This window comes from Hippocampus bargibanti, linkage group LG01 (genome assembly GCF_051943395.1).
Source record: "Hippocampus bargibanti isolate YZ-2025 linkage group LG01, ASM5194339v1, whole genome shotgun sequence".
NCBI lineage: Eukaryota > Metazoa > Chordata > Actinopteri > Syngnathiformes > Syngnathidae > Hippocampus > Hippocampus bargibanti.
The window spans coordinates 29,199,863-29,217,567 of NC_142734.1; the positions used below are offsets into that span (position 1 = coordinate 29,199,863).

Consider the following 17,705-nt stretch of genomic DNA (forward strand, 5'->3'; position numbering starts at 1 on the left):
CGTGTGCGACGCGCCTGTGCTTGTTTTGCGTGAGCCATCATGCATTTTTGGCATACTCGTGCGTGTGAACGTATACGTTTATGGAGTCTAAACAGCGAAAATGAGGAGGAAGGCGGAGGGGGAGAGGTGTGAACTTGTAGACGTTACGAATGGAGGAGGACGAAGAAGCCTCTGAGAAAAAAAAAACAAACAGTGGACGACTGACAAGTGAGACACGAAGTGAAACGAGAGCGAGGCGGTGCAAAAAAACTACAGTTGGAGAGGAATGCGAGGAAGGATTAGGTCAACACTAATCTTGCAACACGCACATGCAACACACACACACCTTGTGTGCCTTGTTTAATGACCTTTGGCTTGTGGATTATTGACTTTGTAGCCTTTATAGGGGAGCCATATTTGAAGTCTTTGAGTCCCTCGAATGCCGGAGGTAATAACGTTGTAATAATCCTCTTCACGTTTACATTTTTTGGACATTGTCTAGTTGGTGTTCAGAACGCGTTTACACTGTGCCAGCAAATATTTGTGAGCAGGTTGTACGTTATTATGTTGAAAGGTCATTGAATCACAACTGTCAATCATTTTAGAGGTGAATTGTGGCCCACTGGAGACATTTAAATGCTCTTCACTATTCTTGAATGATATTGCTTCACCTTGCTTGAACAAAAACATTCTACAAGTTTTTAGAGCATCACCGGTCAAAACGAGGCAGGCGTAAACGTTTGAGAACAAACCCTCTGAAAAAAAAGTATCCGACGTAGATATCCACACCGATCTGATGTTAGTGGCAGGGATGAACTCCCACGATTGTTTTCCCGGGGAAAATTCAGGCGATGGAGAGGATTTATTCAAAGATTATCGAGATGGGGGATCTAGTTCCAGCTCATCAACTTCTTCACGATGCACTTGCTCCACTGTGGCCCCATCCGCCCCCAGCCTCCCTCTAACCTGTCTGGAGGAAGAACAGGAGATGCTCTTTGGTTGCTCCAAATCATTCACTGGACTAAAACTCTTCACAAGGAGGTAAGAACCAGATAGACTACAAGTGTAAATCGTTTATTGACAGTAGATGGCGTCATTTGTTCAGTGTTCTTTCGACGCCGGTGTCAACATTTATTTGCTGAAAGGCAGCTTTATGAAACTCATAAGGGCCTGTAAAAATCATAATGAATGTAAATACTATGCTGATTTACAAATAAATTTTAGCAAAACCATAATTTGCAGTTCCTTCACGTTGTGTAATCAACATGTGTTGTTTTTTAACAGATTGTGAATATAGTCAGCGATAGTTATATAATTATATAAGCTAACTATACCAAATTGATGAGAAAAAACGTAATCCCTTATCAATATGGAAACTTGATACCTTAAACAAGTCACTCACCTCAGTTGTTATGGGTTATGGGCCCGCTTTAATCGTGATTTTTTTTCTCCCCAGTTTTTTTTATATATATAATGCAGAGCTGTTACAGATTGTCTGTATTTTACCATGCACATCTTAATTTTTGGCTTGGTCTCAGTTTTGTTCAAAAAGACCACTCAGTCTTGTCACTTGAGGTTGTGATGCCAGTTTTACTCATTCACTGCCATTCCCGAATTTATTCAGGAATTGAAAAGCATGACATGAAGCGCCATTCCCCAATTCGTTCGGGTTTTGTTTTTTCTTGCAAGAAGTGCGTTTGAAGGTTTGATCAGACCTCTGGCAATGTTTTTCCCTTCCACCAGGGGAAGCATTTACCTTTTGTACAGCTTCACTGCAGATAATTCTACAACCAATTAAGCTCGAATTAAACATTTTTTTTTGTTCTGATGAAAGAAGAGAGTCTAAGGTTTCTTACGCTGCATTGAATGTTTATGTAGTCCAAAACCTCAATATTCTGCGGATCCTGGAATTTGACTGAAAATGACAAAAACCCTGGCACAGGAGTGGACACATATTTCCACATCGTCTGGCAGAGAATGAGTTAAAGGCAGCGTGCCAAAAAAAGCAAAATAAAGTGCGAAATTATGTTTTGACATTTTCAGAAGTACAGATAAGGTTGATTCAGGTAGATTCAAATGATTTGGATGGCTTGCTTTGATGTAACAGTGGTGCATTAGTTTACAAGTTGAATTTGTTTTGTGAACGTACTGTCAGCTCTTGAAATAAATACAATAAGAAAAATAGCACTCTACAATTTCATAGTGGTTTATTTGTTGATGAAATACAATGAAAAAAATATGATGATTGGGTTGTTTTGTCTTTTGGCCACTAGAGGGCAGTATAACACATACATCCACGCTACCCAGTGTTCTGATGAACAACAGAGTAAGACAAGCTGTATTGGTATTGTCAATGGCTTTTTTGGGGGGGTTGTTGTTGTTAAAGTCTGACGTGACGTCACAGACCACCATGGTTTGGTTTCCGGTTTGAACAGTGGAACATTTTCTGCAATATACCATTCGTTTTCATGTATGCCAAAGCAGTTGGCCTACCAAAATAAAGAAGGGCGGTTAAAAAAAATGACTGAATGTTTCTCCTAGCACGTGTCATAATTAATAGTGTATAACAATTGTGATTTATCACCGGTATTTCTAGAAATTTCAGTTTGCAATTGTGGCTCACTATTTCTTGACATGTTAAACACATTATTGTGCTATTTGCATTGTTTTTAGGTCTCTGTGCATTTCAAATTGATTGTGTTTGCTGTATGGGGGGGGGGGGGGTGTTGTTGTGCATCGAGGAAGTACATGATGGTTTATTTGTGTCCCATGTTGAGGCTCTCATGCTGTCTCTGGCCACACCCTCTCTCTCTTTCTCTCTCTCTCTCTTTTTCCTCCTCTTTGGCTTATTGAGCTTGACTTTCCCCGTCATTATACAGGAAGCCTTAGTGAGAGTAAACAAGGAGAGGAAGCATGGGTGGATAGTTTACTTCAGAACTCACAGGTTTGTATTTCATTTGCTTCCGTTTGAAATGTAACATGAATGGTATTATTGTAGCGACATCGACTTGGTGCGAATCTGTGACAGTCGGTCAGGGTGATGCGGTGCTGTGTGGCGTTCTACTTCATTGTTACTTTTTGTTTTCATTCGGATTGTATTGGAAGTCCTCCTCAAAAACTCAAACCACAATGCGTTGAGTTGATATTTCATTTCCCTCTCGTGATCGGTTCTGTATCACTATAGTATGAGTTGCACTAGACGGGGAGAGTTTGCAGCATCAATATTTCAAAAGTTGGACTGGAAAGTGTTGGGTGACCTCTGCAATTGACCCGTACCATTCTTGATGGTCACCTGAGCTGAAGTTTGACAAGATGTGCTCCATTTTGGCTTGCATGGGTCGTATGTTAGTCAAAGTTTGTCCTTTTTTTGGCCACAAAGACTTTTGCTATAATCCATGGTAGCAAAAGTGGCCTTCACTCATTAACCGTCATTAAAAACATGTCGTACTCTTCAACTAGAACTTTAGCGCTTGTTATGGATCACTCTCCCTGTATTTGCATCACTCACCACTATTTTTCATGTAAATATTTAACCTAACAGGAGCTCTGGAAAGCGTAACACACACAGTCGCGTTCTTGTCAAAGCCTTTCCATGATGTCAGTGCTGGTAGTTCTCCTGACGGTTACTCATTGGACTGTCATACGTTGCCAACGTTTCATGAGCGAAACGAGGAAACTGCGTTACCCGAGTTCAAAATGGCAGCTCCATGAAATGAGTAAAAAAAACAAACAAAACAAAGTCATCAAAATATGAAGACTGGAGGGGGAAAATGTGTGCATTCGTTCCCCCCTGTTCACCCATATTTGGGCAACTTCATCTGATTACTTAATGGGGCCATATCATGTTCGTGAAACTTTTTTAACCTTTAAGTGAAATTAAAATTCCAATTTGTCACCCCAAAACTGCCACGCCCCCACCATTTAGCCATCTAGGAATATTCTTGGAACACTATAGACCCAAGTTAACCACCACCACTCAGTCATTAAAAAAAAAAAATCAGGAAAAAAAAACATTTTTAAATACGTAACTTGGAAATTTACCCACAATGCAATACGGTTCAATCCTGAGACGTGTTGATATACAAACTCAGGTAGATCATATATTAAAGAGTAGTTGCATCTGGCATTTCGCTCATCTCCCAATCATGGTAGGAGATTATAACTCTCCGGAAACAGATGTTGCATAATAGCAAACCACACACATAGACACATGAGCGCACACACACACACACACACACACACACACACACACACACACACACACACACACACACACGCATGCACACGCACACAGACACATGCGCGCGCACACACACACACACTCACGCATGCACACACACATGCAGGTGCACACGACACAAAGATGCACACACCAGGCCCAAATAAGAATGAACACTGATCATAAGATGATCCACATGTTGGCAGATCTTCTGCCAATATCAATATTTCGGTTTGACACAAAAATTTATGCCGGTGCTCAAACGGTTAGAGATTTTTCAGTGGCCTTTTCAGTGTGCATCGAAAAATCCAAGCTCACTGACTTTCAAATGTTGTTGCTGTTATTTATCTATTTGCTTATTAATTAATTTGTGTATGTATTGGTTCATGTTTATATGTTTATTTATTTGGTAATTTGTTTCTTTGTTACTTAGTTTTTTTCTGGTACACTGCAGTGCCCCTTTGTCATATTTCTCAAACAAACTAAAACAAAATACAATGTCACACATCTGATGATAAAATGAAAGACATTTTATCTCCTTAGCTCATTCGCCGCAAGACGATGTGCAAAAATGTGTCCACTCCATTCCCAGGGTTTTTTTTTCATTCTCATTGGAATTCCAGGACCCACCGAATATTGAGTTTTAGAATTAAATAAACATTAAATGCAGCGGAAGAAACCTTAGAATCTCTTCCTTCATCAGAAACAAAGGCTTAATTCCAAAATTATATGGGTCTGGAGTTATATGTGCTTGAAATGAGGGCGGCTGTCCAAAATACAATGCATACATTTATAAAGCACTTTAACAACAGCTGAAGCTCTATCATGGAAAAAAGGGTTTATCGGCACAGAAGCAAAGAAAAAAGATAAAACCCAAACAAATTTGTGAATTGCGCTCTACGTCATATTTTCAATTCCCGAATAAATTTGTGAATGGCCGTGAATAAGTTAAATTGAGTTGAGAATTGAGAGTTAATTTTAACATCACCGAGCATTCATCGGACAAAAACGAAACAAATACAAAAAAATAGGTTGGTTTGACATAAATGCGTGTTGTAAAAGCACATATATGAAATTCAAAACATTTTTTTGACATATAATTCAACATTGACCACCCCCAGCCCAAAGAAAGCCCAATTTTGCTTCAATCCCCTTTAAACTGCCATTTTAATGATCAGCATCATAACATTTCTATCTCTAGAAAGAAACAAGTTGTAGCAAACACCTGCTATTTTATTGACGGGCTTATGGAATGACGTAGACTATTTCCTTATCGTGATGGGAATAAAGTACCAAATATTTCCTTTGACCACCTGTGACATTTGAAAACATTTCTCTTCGCAAATAGAACGGCAAAATTCACAATAGGTCTTTGATCCATGAATCATCCGATATATTTCCAACTGCGATATTTCTGTGACTTACCGTCTCCCTGTTTCTCAGTTTCAAGCTGCAAATTTACACCGCAGTACACTTTATCACAGTGACGATCACTTTGCGTCGAAATGTAAACAACATGACGTAGTGGACTGTTTAAATACCATTTCTATTTGCAACAGGAAATTAATTCGTCCCTTCACGGTTCGGACAGCTGTCGTGATTTTTTTTCTCTCCGGCTCTTTGTTAGAGGATGCCAAGTTGTCCAAAAAATTCCATTCAAAAATTCAAAATGTGAAAGTGGAAACACATTTTTGTTACTCCTTAAACGTCATCCAAAGAGTCAATACGTTTTTGTTAGTTACGTGCTTCTATGTTAAAATTTGAGTTGGGGAGGAGTGAAGATTAGTGATGAGAAAATGAAGCTTCATGAAGCACTTGATGGTTTTTTGACTCGTCTAGATGGCACTCTTGGTTTAAAAATGCAGTGGATTTTTAATACATTTTCTTCGCACAAACCTTCATATTTAAACCAGGAGCACCATCTGGAGTAGTCAAATAATATCACAAGTGCTTTGTGAAGCTTCATTTTCCCATCACTAGTGATGATCCACCAACCTGCCACTTTTGACCACCGGTTATGAACGTCATTTTTGGCAACGGTCGCAACCAAACTGAACTGAGGAATGACGATAACATTGTAAATGTGTTCCAAAAGTGGGATCGATCCTTCTACAAACTAGCAAATAATCATTTAAAACATTCCCCCCACCTCCTTTTGTATCAGGAACATTAATGTGCACCTGCATGTGTTTGTTGCCCACCACACCAACCAAATGCAAAGTAGCACTTGATTGCTGTTTTTCCAGTGGCACAAAAGCTCCAAGCTCTCATGTTGTCATGACACCGCTCGTTTCTCTCGAGATGGAACGTGTTCAGCATATATACAGCACCGCATCTCCGACCCACGGATTTGGTTTTTGTTAAACGGCCGCTTGTGCAAGTCAACATTTGACGTGTTGAATTGGTTGAGAAAATTGCAAACCACTCTTTGCTCACTAGGAAGTCATTCATTCACTGCCGCCTTGATTAGTATCCGTAACCCTCTTGAACTCATCACCTATGCAAATTTACAAAGCTGTTTAATTTTCAGAGCAGCCCCGTTTCCCCGGGAGGTGGAACAACTGGGTGGCCGTCTTCCTTCTATGGTTCCTGTCGTGTCGTCTGATAATCGACCTTTGAACTCAAACACTGCGTCATCCTGGAACAGGAACGAGAGCAGTACTATGATCGAGCAGATCTTCCATCCGGAGCAGCATGGATTTTTTCTTCCAGCGTCATTTCCATCGATGGCACAAAAGACAGAAGTACCCGATTGCTGTATGCCAACCCGGACCCGCGGTCCTGGTCAGCAAAGCCCGGAGACGTTCTAGCGTCGGCCTGCCCTCCGTTGCGCTACTGGAAAGTCGGCGTTCCTCAAGCGGCTTGCCGCCGTTTCCCTACCAGAGGCGCCCCAGTGTCGGCGTTTTGGTGGCCAGCGGACAGAGGCGACAGTCCATCAAAGATGCGGCACATACCAACTTGAGCGAATCAGCGGAAGAAACCGGAGCCGAGAGATCCGATGGGCCCGTTAAACAAGGCCGGAGGACATCTCAATACAAACGGAACGCTCGTCGCTCTTCCGCTACCTTCTCTGGGCAGCGGCGAAGAATGGCGGTACGATACTTTCGCCCCTCCAATGAAAATTCCATCCAACCTCATTTGCTCGGATCCTCTCTGTTACTTGCAAGTGTCGTCCAGATGGGCGGCGGCGGCGGGTACGAAAAGCAAGCGGAACAATCTGATGTCTTGCTTCGTTCCTGTTCCGGCTCCGACAGCGAGGAGGGCGGTGTCCAGCGAGTTTTGGTGGAAACGGCGAGTGGCGAAGGAGACGGCAGTCCCGGATTCCAAGTTCACGCAGCCCAAACGATGAAGAAGAAACGCATAAAACCTCGACCGTTCATGCGACCTCCTCGCTGTCTAAGACGGAACTCTTCCCATCTCCTCCCAGCCGAGTCTGTCTACCAGAACAACGAAACGCTTTATGGTCTTTGTGGTCACTATCATCATCGAAGGTTAAGTCAAAGTACTCGAGCTCTAAATAGCCCCTTTCAGACTTCCACCGGCCGCCTCGGTCTGAGGCAGATGACTTCAGATGATCTGAAGTCGGATCTTGAGGTGCCTCTTTGTCAACCCACCCTTCCTAAAAGCTGCTCTTCACCTCTCGGGGGCTCAGAAGGCTTGACATACTATGATCCATATCTGGAAACGTGGGAGAACTTCCTATCGTATGTAATAAACTCTCTCGCAAACACTCATTCAGACACATTGTGGTATATTCAGTGTCGTACCTCCATTTAGTGAGGAGCAGGTGAAGCTTCATGAAGCACTTGTGATCGGTTTTCACTCCTCTAGATTACAGTGTTGGTTTAAAGATGCAGTGGATTTCTTTTGCTGTAACCTTCACATTTTAACTAAGAGCACCCTCTGGAGGAGTCAAAAATATCATAAGTGCTTCATGAAGCTTCATTTTTCCATCACTACTTCCCTTTAGGACCTACTGTATTTCTAAAACTACTTGAGTGTGACCCTGAAGGGGTTACTTTGTGGTCATGCTTTTCGTAATACAACCCCCTGGCACCCTCCTCCGTGAAGTTCATAGAATGGAAAGAGAGAGGCATACATATATAATCAATTTCGATTCAAAGTGAATACAATCAGCGAAGGCGGACTGCCGTAATTTGGTAACCTGCGCTTTTGTTCCCTGCTAAATCGTGCCCTCTGTTCTCAAAGCCTGTTTCTGTTTTATGCCATCGTGGCCAGAAGAGGAAGCTAGCCGCCTCCGTGGTCTACTTTTTGGTCACACAGACCGTAACGACGTTGTCCCATATGATGAAAATTCTGATGGTTAGAGTGATTGATGATGCCCATGTTTGCTGTAAACCCCGTCATTTGTTATTTTAATATAAAATTGCGATGATTAACACACGGTTAAAATAATGACAGACTGACAACCGACGAACGTGATCGACTTGAAATCATGGTTTACAATGCCGATTGACAATGGGTCACCAGGTCATTGGCGAATGACGGTGTAACAAAACTGACTTTAAAAACGTACAATTAAAATAGTAACTTTCCCCCCCAAAAAATCAATACATGAAAATTCCGTGAATATTGCATCCGCCTGGAACCGCACGTAGAGGCGAAACATTTTCAGTTGCGATCAATTCGTTACCTCCAGATTCCCCTTTGGGCTGACTTTGGCCCTGTCCTGTACATATTTGACGAATGGAATGTAAATATTTTTCATTAGCCGTTTTAAGATAAGTCGAACTACTTTAAAAAATGAATGGCATGAAATATGTCTCCTTTAACGAATCATAGCTCTTGTTGTGAAAGCTTACCACATATCTTATTCCACAGGTGTCAAAGTCAAGGCTCTGGGCCCAATCTGGCCCGCCACATCATTTTGTTCGGCCCGCGATAGCAAATCATACTTGTGAAATTCCTTAATGCTTGCTTAAAATCTGAACCAAAATTTCAAATTGTCATATGTAAACCACTGTAACAGTGATTATTCTTGACTTCAGATATGAAAATTACTTTTTCATTCATTTGTTGTGAATCCTGTGTATGGAATACGTATGTGGAGGGGATGAAACATTCCAATGGCCTCCCCAAATTCATAACGTCCCCCGAGAGGAAACCGTAACTAAACAATAACAAACACACGCACACCCACACACCTATGGATGAGTTATTTATCAAGTGCTGTGCCTGTTATCTGTTAAGTACGTTGATGAATCATTCTGGTGGGCTGGTGTTCCATTGTTGTCCAAATGGCAAAAATAAAAATAAATTCTCAGCAAACTGTAACTTTATTGGTTCTTGGGTCACTCCCTGTAAATTTGTGCCGAAATTGTGTTTGCACGATTCCGTTGACTATATTTGATCAGTGCTTGTTGCTTTAACAAGTCAGAATAACAGATTGTCATTAAATCAACCATGTGAAGTACTTCTGCTGCAACGCAACATCGTTCCAATAAAAAAAGCATATTCTTTTATTTATTATCCAGCAGAAAAGTATGGCTGCAAGTGTGATTTTCACACCTTTATTTTCTGTTTCCAGAAAAGCAATAGCAAAATCCGGTCTACACCATCTGCCCGGTCAGCCCAGTACATCATCATTAAATCGAGCAGAACCAGAAGCGATTAGCTGCACTGTGGACTGGACTGTAAGTCAAAGGAACAACGGATTGTATCCAAATCTCCTCTCTCTTTCTCCCACACCCCTCTCTCTCACCCCTCTCTTTTGCTCTCTTTCTATCTCTGTCTCGCTCTCTCTCTCTCTCTATCTCTCTTGCTCTCTCTGTCTTTCTCTTTCACTTATCTCTTGCTCTCCCTCTCTGTCTCTTTTTCACCGTGTCTCTCTCTCTCTCTCTCTCTCTCTCTCTCTTTTTCACTTCTCTCTATCTGTCTTTCTCCGAACTCTCTCTCACTACACACACACACACATATACTATATATATATATATATATATATATATATATATATATATATATATATATATATATATATATATATATATATATATATATATATATATATATATATATATACAGTAAAGTCTCGTTATATCGATATTCAAGGGAGTCCGAAAAAATATCGATATAACCGGGACTATCGATATATCCGACCCTGTTTGCATGTAATTTTCTCTGTGCGTGCATAGAAATAGTATCGATATAACCGGGACTATCGATATATCCGATATCGATATAACGAGACTTTACTGTATATATATATATCTCGTGTGTGCTTTCTCTCTTTCTCTCTCCTCTTTCCATCTCTCTCACTTTCTCTTTCTTTCTCTATCTCACTCTCGCTCACACACACACACACACACACACACACACACACACACACACACACACACACACACACACACACACACACACACACACACACACACACACACACACACATATACAAAGTAAATACATAAATATGTCACTCTTATTAGGAGTCGGCTCAGCATGGAGATCATATCTGGTTTGAGACGAATGTGTCCGGAGACTACTGTTATGTGGGAGAACAACACTGTCTTGCCAGAGCACTGGTCAGTATAGCATGTTAGTATCTTGTCATATCAATCACACGATATCTCGACATCCATTTGTCTGCCTGGCTTTTCCTGCTTGTCCATCCTGCCTCCCGTCCATGTCAATTAGTCTGTCTGTCTGTGTCTTCATCGCTAACGATTTTCTTCTTTCCTCCCATGCATGTTGTGAAACAGAGTGGAAAGTTGAATGAATGCAGTATTGGAACAGTGAGGCCTTTATCCTAGCTGTTGACTCTAAAAACTCAAGTTGGACATTAAAAATAATGAATGGAGAGACCTGGAGACCCAATACCTATTTTATCTTTGACTTCTTTTTGTTTACATTTGTATCTGATACACAACAGGGCCCCTATTTTTCAAAGGAGCTAAAGTTTTGACTGCTCTGTTGTGCTCTGTGTTGACCGTTATGTGTCCTATTATATTTATTATCCAGGCAATAATTTGGGTATAATGTCTATTTTTCTGTTAAGACTATGTCTGTATGCTACATGTACTTGTTTTTCGTCCAAACTGAAATATCGTCCTACTTACTATTCCAATACGCCTGGACGGTAATTTGTTTATATCAAGCTGTATCATCATGCAAGCAGGACATTTACTTGACCTTGATCAGGACCAGAACTGTCTTACTACTTGTATTTTTCTTTACAATACGTTGGCATTTTAGAGTGAAAAGTGGCTTGAACCTAGGTTTTTTTAATCAATATTTCTGTTCTTATTCTCCACACTCCACAGCAAAAGTCATTCACCCGGAGAAAGTGTGCTGCCTGCAAGATAGTAGTCCACACAATCTGTATCAAACAACTGGAGACGGTAATTTCAGTTTGCTTTATATATATATATATATATATATATATATATATATATATATATATATATATATATATATATATATATATATATATACTGTATATAAACTACAAAATATCAAAATATTTGCGGATTAAATGAAGACATTTGACAGTTTCACACTAATAACTAAAACATATTTTTTTTCAAAATTGTGTTTTTAGGTTTCAAACAGATACTCGATGAGAACAAAAATTATACTTATCAAGCAAAAGCTCTTATTGTGAAAGTACCAACCTTTAAGATTATGGTCATCCAGACGAAGTCCACCAAATATGATTCATGATTATAAATAATAATTTTGACGCAAATTGTCTTCATCATCATTACGTTCCCAAGGGACCACAATGAAATCCTTGATTTTGTCCTTGTCATTGTCAATCTTAAACGTATTTTTAGCGGCAGCTTTGTTAATTATACAATCCATATCTGATTTAAATGGCCGTAGCTTACTGTCTAATTATGGTGAATCCCAAATTTTGGATCTTTAGTTTGTGCAGGCCTACCAAATTGTAAGTATTTATTGTTTCTGCCTAAATATCTCACTGAAAACTCTCATGTACTAATATTCTGATTAATATATATTACTGTGACTGTACTGTGTAAAAATGTATGCGATATAATACATTAGTGGGAGTCCTCCTCTACTTTCTTCCAGATCAACTTCAGATGCAAGCCATCGTTCAAGGACTCTAGTTTCAAAACCGCTCGAGAGGTGAGTTCCACAAAGGTGTTAAGTGGTTCGAACGGAGATCAGAGATTAAAAAAAAAACAAAACAGATAGCTAACCTCCTTTGGGAAGCCGATATAATAATATTTGGTTTGAAAATGAACCCTGGTCATTTTACATTACAGCCTAACATCGTACAGCATCACTGGGTGCATCGAAGAAAACAAGAGGGAAAATGTAAACAATGTGGAAAGGTCGGTGCTGTTTTTTTTTTTTTTTAAGAAGCATTGCTTTTAAAACATGTTATTTTGATCTTCAGGGCTTCCAACAGAAGTTTGCTTTCCACAGTAAGGAATTTGTTGCCATTAGCTGTTCATGGTGCAAACAGGCGGTAAGCATACAATGTTCAAAAATTGCAGTCTATAAATGAACAACAATGTTTTTTCTCATGAGGAAATGTACTTGGCCCTTTTTAGTTTCACAGCAAGGTGTCCTGTTTCATGTTAGACCAAATCAAAGAGGTTTGTCCGATCGGAGCTCATGCTGCCCTCATAGTCCCACCCTCTTGGATCATTCGAGTTCGACGTTGCCAGGTAGGTGTTGTGGGATGGCTTGTTGACAGATTTGAGCCGTGTGTTGGTTCATATCATGTGTCAGGTGCTACTGATAGAAATGGACAGTGTAACCACCACTTCAGTTGCGACAAGGCTTTTTGCTTCTCGAGTGCGTGAACAAATGTACTCTATCAGTGCGCACTGAGTTCCGACCTCAAACCCATTCAGTGTGGATTTTCCGGTGTATAAGGCGCACCAAAAAGCTTTGATTTTCTTGACAAAAATGACCCTGTGCCTTATTCGCCGGTGTGGCTTATATGTGAAATCATATTGAGGCACAACAGGTGGAAGAAGTAGTGCATAACCACAGCCTCTACTGTAGTATAATGTATAATGTGGTGTGCCTTATATTTGGAAAACGTTTATCTCTTTATATATTATTTTTGGAAAACATTTTTTATTCATTGACTGTGCGCTTTATAGCCCGGTGCGCCTCATATACAGAAAAAGTTTGAAAATACATTCATTGGGGGTGTGCCTTTTACACCTTATATACCGGAAAATACGGTACTTGTACATGTTGGGTTGAATAGAAAAAAAAACAATCATGGAGATTTGTACGAGTGATGGGCAAGTGAAGCTTCATGAAGCACTTGTTTACTTCTCTTCATGACATTCTTGGGTTAACGATGCAGTGGATTGAAAAATATTTTCCTTTGCACTAACCTTCATATTTAAACCAAGAGTAACATCTGGAGGACTCAAAAAATATTACAAGTGCTTCATGAAGCTTCGTTTACCCATCAATTTTTACAGCTGCACAACTGTTGCATTGGAGTTTGAATGTGATTGGTGAATTGAAATTGGATATGTACAATGCCATCTTTATTTATATCAACTGGAGCTGTAACAAAGCACTTTAAAGAACATTGAACACAAATTTTCTGTCCATTTTATGTTCCATCATTTGGTACTCGTTTGGGGGGGAGATAAGTCATGTAATATGTTCAATACGGTCAAGAGTCAGGCGTGTATTGTTTAATCACTCTACGAACAACAATGAATGTACTTTTTGCTATTGCTAATGTCCCATTAGTTGTAGTTAGCAGAATCTCACCGGGTCAAGATTTTTGCACCGCATCGTCGACCTATGTTCTGCTTTCAAACAGGCATCAATGAAGTCAAGTAAGAAGAAAAAAAGGACGTCCTTCAAGAGAAAAAGCAGTAAAAAAGGAGCTGAGGTACATTACCAGAATTATTCTACTGCTTTCTAACAAAGATGGATTTTCTTCACAATAGCTTGCTTGACGTTGATCTGCTTGCTGGCCTCAGGGATTGCATTTGTGTGATGTCTGAGGATCGGCATTATATGAAGTGTTGCCTTAGTCATAGTTCATAAAGGCCCGCCAAGATGGTTCCGAATCAATATTTTTGTATGACAGAAACAGAAAACAAATGAGTTTTTCATTATTTCAATCAGTGGTTTATTATTATTATTGTTTTGTTAATTCACAGGAGGTACGGCAGTGCAAACCCTTCATCATCCGCCCCATACCGTCCCCGTTGATGAAACCCCTGGTGGTGTTTGTCAATCCCAAAAGTGGAGGCAACCAGGTATTGTTTAAGGAGATTCTGGATGTGTCTCCATCCTGACAATTTTTGTAGTCTGACATTTCCTTTCCTGTATTTTGTACACGTCTGACAGGGGACAAAAATCCTTCAGTCTTTCATGTGGTATCTAAACCCAAGGCAGGTGTTTGACCTGAGCCAGGGAGGACCCAGTGAGGGGTAACTATTCACACAACTAACCACCTACACTATTATGGTTTACCACTAACTTGGTTTCAAAACGTCTAGCTTGGAGTTGTACCGGAAAGTTCATAACCAAAGGATCCTAGCCTGTGGAGGTGATGGAACGGTGAGTTCCTCAAGGAAATGCACAAATCACACACTAAATATGTACTGTCCAGTGGAGCCTCTAATTACGAAATGAATTGGTTCTGGAAGAAATTTCTTAAGTTGAAATTTTTTAGGGGGTAGGGGTGTGTTTTCCACGTAAAAGACCTAATCCATTCCAAGCCCCGCCAAAATTCAGTCAGAAGTGTTTTCTAAAGCATAAAAATGCATAAAAATATGTAACAAACATATATTACAATTAGATTATTCACTTTCACCTAAAAATTTAGGAACCCCTCATGACCTGAGGGACGAATGTCGGGGACGCACATTTATCTGTCAACACACTTACAATAGAGGCCTCTCTCAGGCCGGATAATGATCAGTAGTAGCATTCGGGAAATCAAGCGCTGTGAGTGGCAGCCCGTACTGTATTTTTATTTTCATATCTTTCGGAACAAAAAGTATTGTTTTCCTGTATCTGTTTATCATGGTTGTAGTTAGCAGCGGTGCTCTTCCGAATATTACCTGCGTGTGTATTGTGTGCCCGCAAAACCAGGTGGGGTGGATCTTGTCTTGCCTTGATGAACTTGGGTTGAATCCTCAACCTCCTGTTGCAGTGTTACCACTTGGGACAGGAAATGACCTTGCTAGAACTCTCAACTGGGGAGGGGTGAGTCCGAAGAGTAGACCTAGCAAGAATAAATTCTGCATTTACACAGAAGTACACACTTTGTATAAAGTAGTACAAGTAGAGAGACACTGTTGAAGGTCAGTTTCGTTTTGACACAATGTGGCCGCCCCCTGAGATGACTAAAAATGGGTGGATTTTCCTGTTTAACTGGTATTCCGCAGACGTAATATGAATCGTGTTTTGGCTGTTGAAGGAACATAGAACACATACGAATACAACACTTCTTTATATTATACAGCGCTTTCACTGGTGATGGGAATATGAAGCTTCACGAAATACTTGTGATATTTTTTGACTCCTCTATAGTTGGTGCTCTTGGTTTAAATATGAAGGTTAGTGCAGTGGAAACGGATTCTAATTCACAGCATTTTTAAACCAAGAGTGCCATCTAAAGGAGTCAAAAACATAAGCGCTTCATGAAGCTTCACTTGTACATCATTAGCTTTCACGACTGCTGCTGCTATAGCAAAGACCTTAACAGACTAGTTACCAATAAATACAAAAAGATGGTAATATAACAAAACACATAAGCCACAGACAGGAATGGAAGCTGAACAACTATTCCTGTGTACCTTTTTGTTTCAAGCAGTTAAAGATGAAAGAGGACAAATTCAAAGTGTGCTTTGAATACGCATTCTTTCAAAGTGCTCACGGGACGTGGATTCAAAACGTGTTTCCAGTAGCTTTTAATGTTGTGGACTAAAAAAGCTTAACTAATTAATGATAGCTGGAAAAAAATAAACCTTCTCTGTATGATGTTTTTTCCAATTACATAAGAGAACTTGTGAACTCACAAGACATGACTCACAAAGCGATCCATTGCTTCATTGACGTGACTGCTCCCTGCAGTTCCTGTTTTTTCCCCTCATCCCAAAATCTCACTCAGTCCAAATCTTAACACTCGTGGCATTACATTTTTGTTATTCGTGAATGTTAAAATGGTACGAAGCAACTCATTAAGCGGTTGGAAGCACAGATACACGTTTTCAAATGTAGCCATGTAAATAAAGATTCTAGTTGAATATCAATACCTGAAAAATCTACAAAGGTACACTCATTTCAATTTATTTTCTTTGTTACTTCTGCCACTGCCATCAACTTTTCACAACTTTCACAAATTTTGATTAGTATTACTTTTTTTTATAATTGTGTTTTGTACACAGGGCTATACTGATGAACCCTTGACCAAAATCCTGTCTCACGTTGAGGAGGGAACCGTGGTCCAGCTTGATAGGTGGAACCTCCAAGTTGAAGCCAACCACGACGCATCGGCTGAGGTGGATGAGCCGCAGAGTGATAAGGTCTGGCGTCCATTGTTGTCATGAAATTTTAAAACACGGCTGCATTGTAGTCATTGAAACTAGAAATGTCATGATAATTACGATAGCCACTTGATTGAAATAAACCCAATAGTTTTTCTTCCCCCCGGACTCTATAAATGAACTTTCACATGTTTTCTAGTGATAGGAAAATGAAGCTTCATGAAGCACTTGTGATATTTTTTTAACTCAACCAATGGTTCTCTTGGTTGAAAAATAAAGGTTAGTGCAAAGTAAATGTCTTAAAATTCGACAGCATCTTCAAACCAAGAGTGCCATCTAGAGGAGTCCAAAACTATCACAAGTGCTTCATGAAGCTTCACTTGCCCATCACTGCTGTTTACACACGTCATCGGCAGTCCGGTGCGTGGATTCATTCCCTCTCTTGTCCGTCACCTTGTTCGCCACCTATGCGAGTTGGCCATCAGACATACACACGAGGGGTGGAATGGCTTTTGACAATCGTTTTAATGGTTCAGATTGACTGTTTCAGTTCAGCTCTCGTGTGTTTTGATGGTCCAAAGGCATACGCAACTCTATATCTCGTTTGTCAATGAGGCACAGCAGTTTTTTCCCTTTGCGTTTTATTGTTCAATGAAATGACAGTAAATGTACTCTATTCTTTTCTACTGCATGTGTGCTCTCTCAGCTTCCCCTTGACGTGTTCAACAATTACTTCAGCCTTGGCTTTGATGCGCATGTTACCCTCGAGTTCCATGAGTCACGAGGTATGTTTGCCAACTGAAAAACAAGTGTTTTTTTTTTATGTTTGTAAATATTTTTTTAATTTGGACCCATCTGACACAACCTTAAGTACACTTCACCATAAACAGGAAAACCCACTTGTTTAAAATTGCTTTCAATGTATAGTTCTATCTGCTATTTTATTATGTATCATTTTACTTATGGTTTTATTGTTATGTGCTTTGTTTTATTGTTTTTATTGTAAAGTGTCCTTGGGTGTTTTGAAAGGCGCTTGAAAT

At 40.0% G+C, this 17,705-nt stretch overlaps 1 protein-coding gene across 3 annotated transcripts in view; it reads left to right on the forward strand.

The window, feature by feature from the left end:
• The first annotated feature begins 2,840 nt into the window (after positions 1-2,840).
• LOC148903799 (diacylglycerol kinase zeta-like) overlaps positions 2,841-17,705 on the forward strand; it is a 46,516-nt gene continuing 31,651 nt past the window's right edge. For all 3 annotated transcript variants that reach the window (XM_089008904.1, XM_089008913.1, XM_089008921.1), the window contains exons 1-16: positions 2,841-2,923; positions 6,729-7,902; positions 9,747-9,852; positions 10,642-10,737; positions 11,476-11,553; positions 12,248-12,304; positions 12,445-12,513; positions 12,579-12,650; positions 12,736-12,852; positions 13,983-14,054; positions 14,329-14,427; positions 14,519-14,601; positions 14,671-14,731; positions 15,269-15,382; positions 16,567-16,704; positions 17,372-17,450. In XM_089008904.1, the coding sequence (XP_088865030.1) occupies positions 6,893-7,902; positions 9,747-9,852; positions 10,642-10,737; positions 11,476-11,553; positions 12,248-12,304; positions 12,445-12,513; positions 12,579-12,650; positions 12,736-12,852; positions 13,983-14,054; positions 14,329-14,427; positions 14,519-14,601; positions 14,671-14,731; positions 15,269-15,382; positions 16,567-16,704; positions 17,372-17,450 (2,251 nt within the window). In that variant the 5' untranslated portion in view covers positions 2,841-2,923; positions 6,729-6,892. The remainder of the gene's footprint in view (positions 2,924-6,728; positions 7,903-9,746; positions 9,853-10,641; positions 10,738-11,475; positions 11,554-12,247; positions 12,305-12,444; positions 12,514-12,578; positions 12,651-12,735; positions 12,853-13,982; positions 14,055-14,328; positions 14,428-14,518; positions 14,602-14,670; positions 14,732-15,268; positions 15,383-16,566; positions 16,705-17,371; positions 17,451-17,705) is intronic.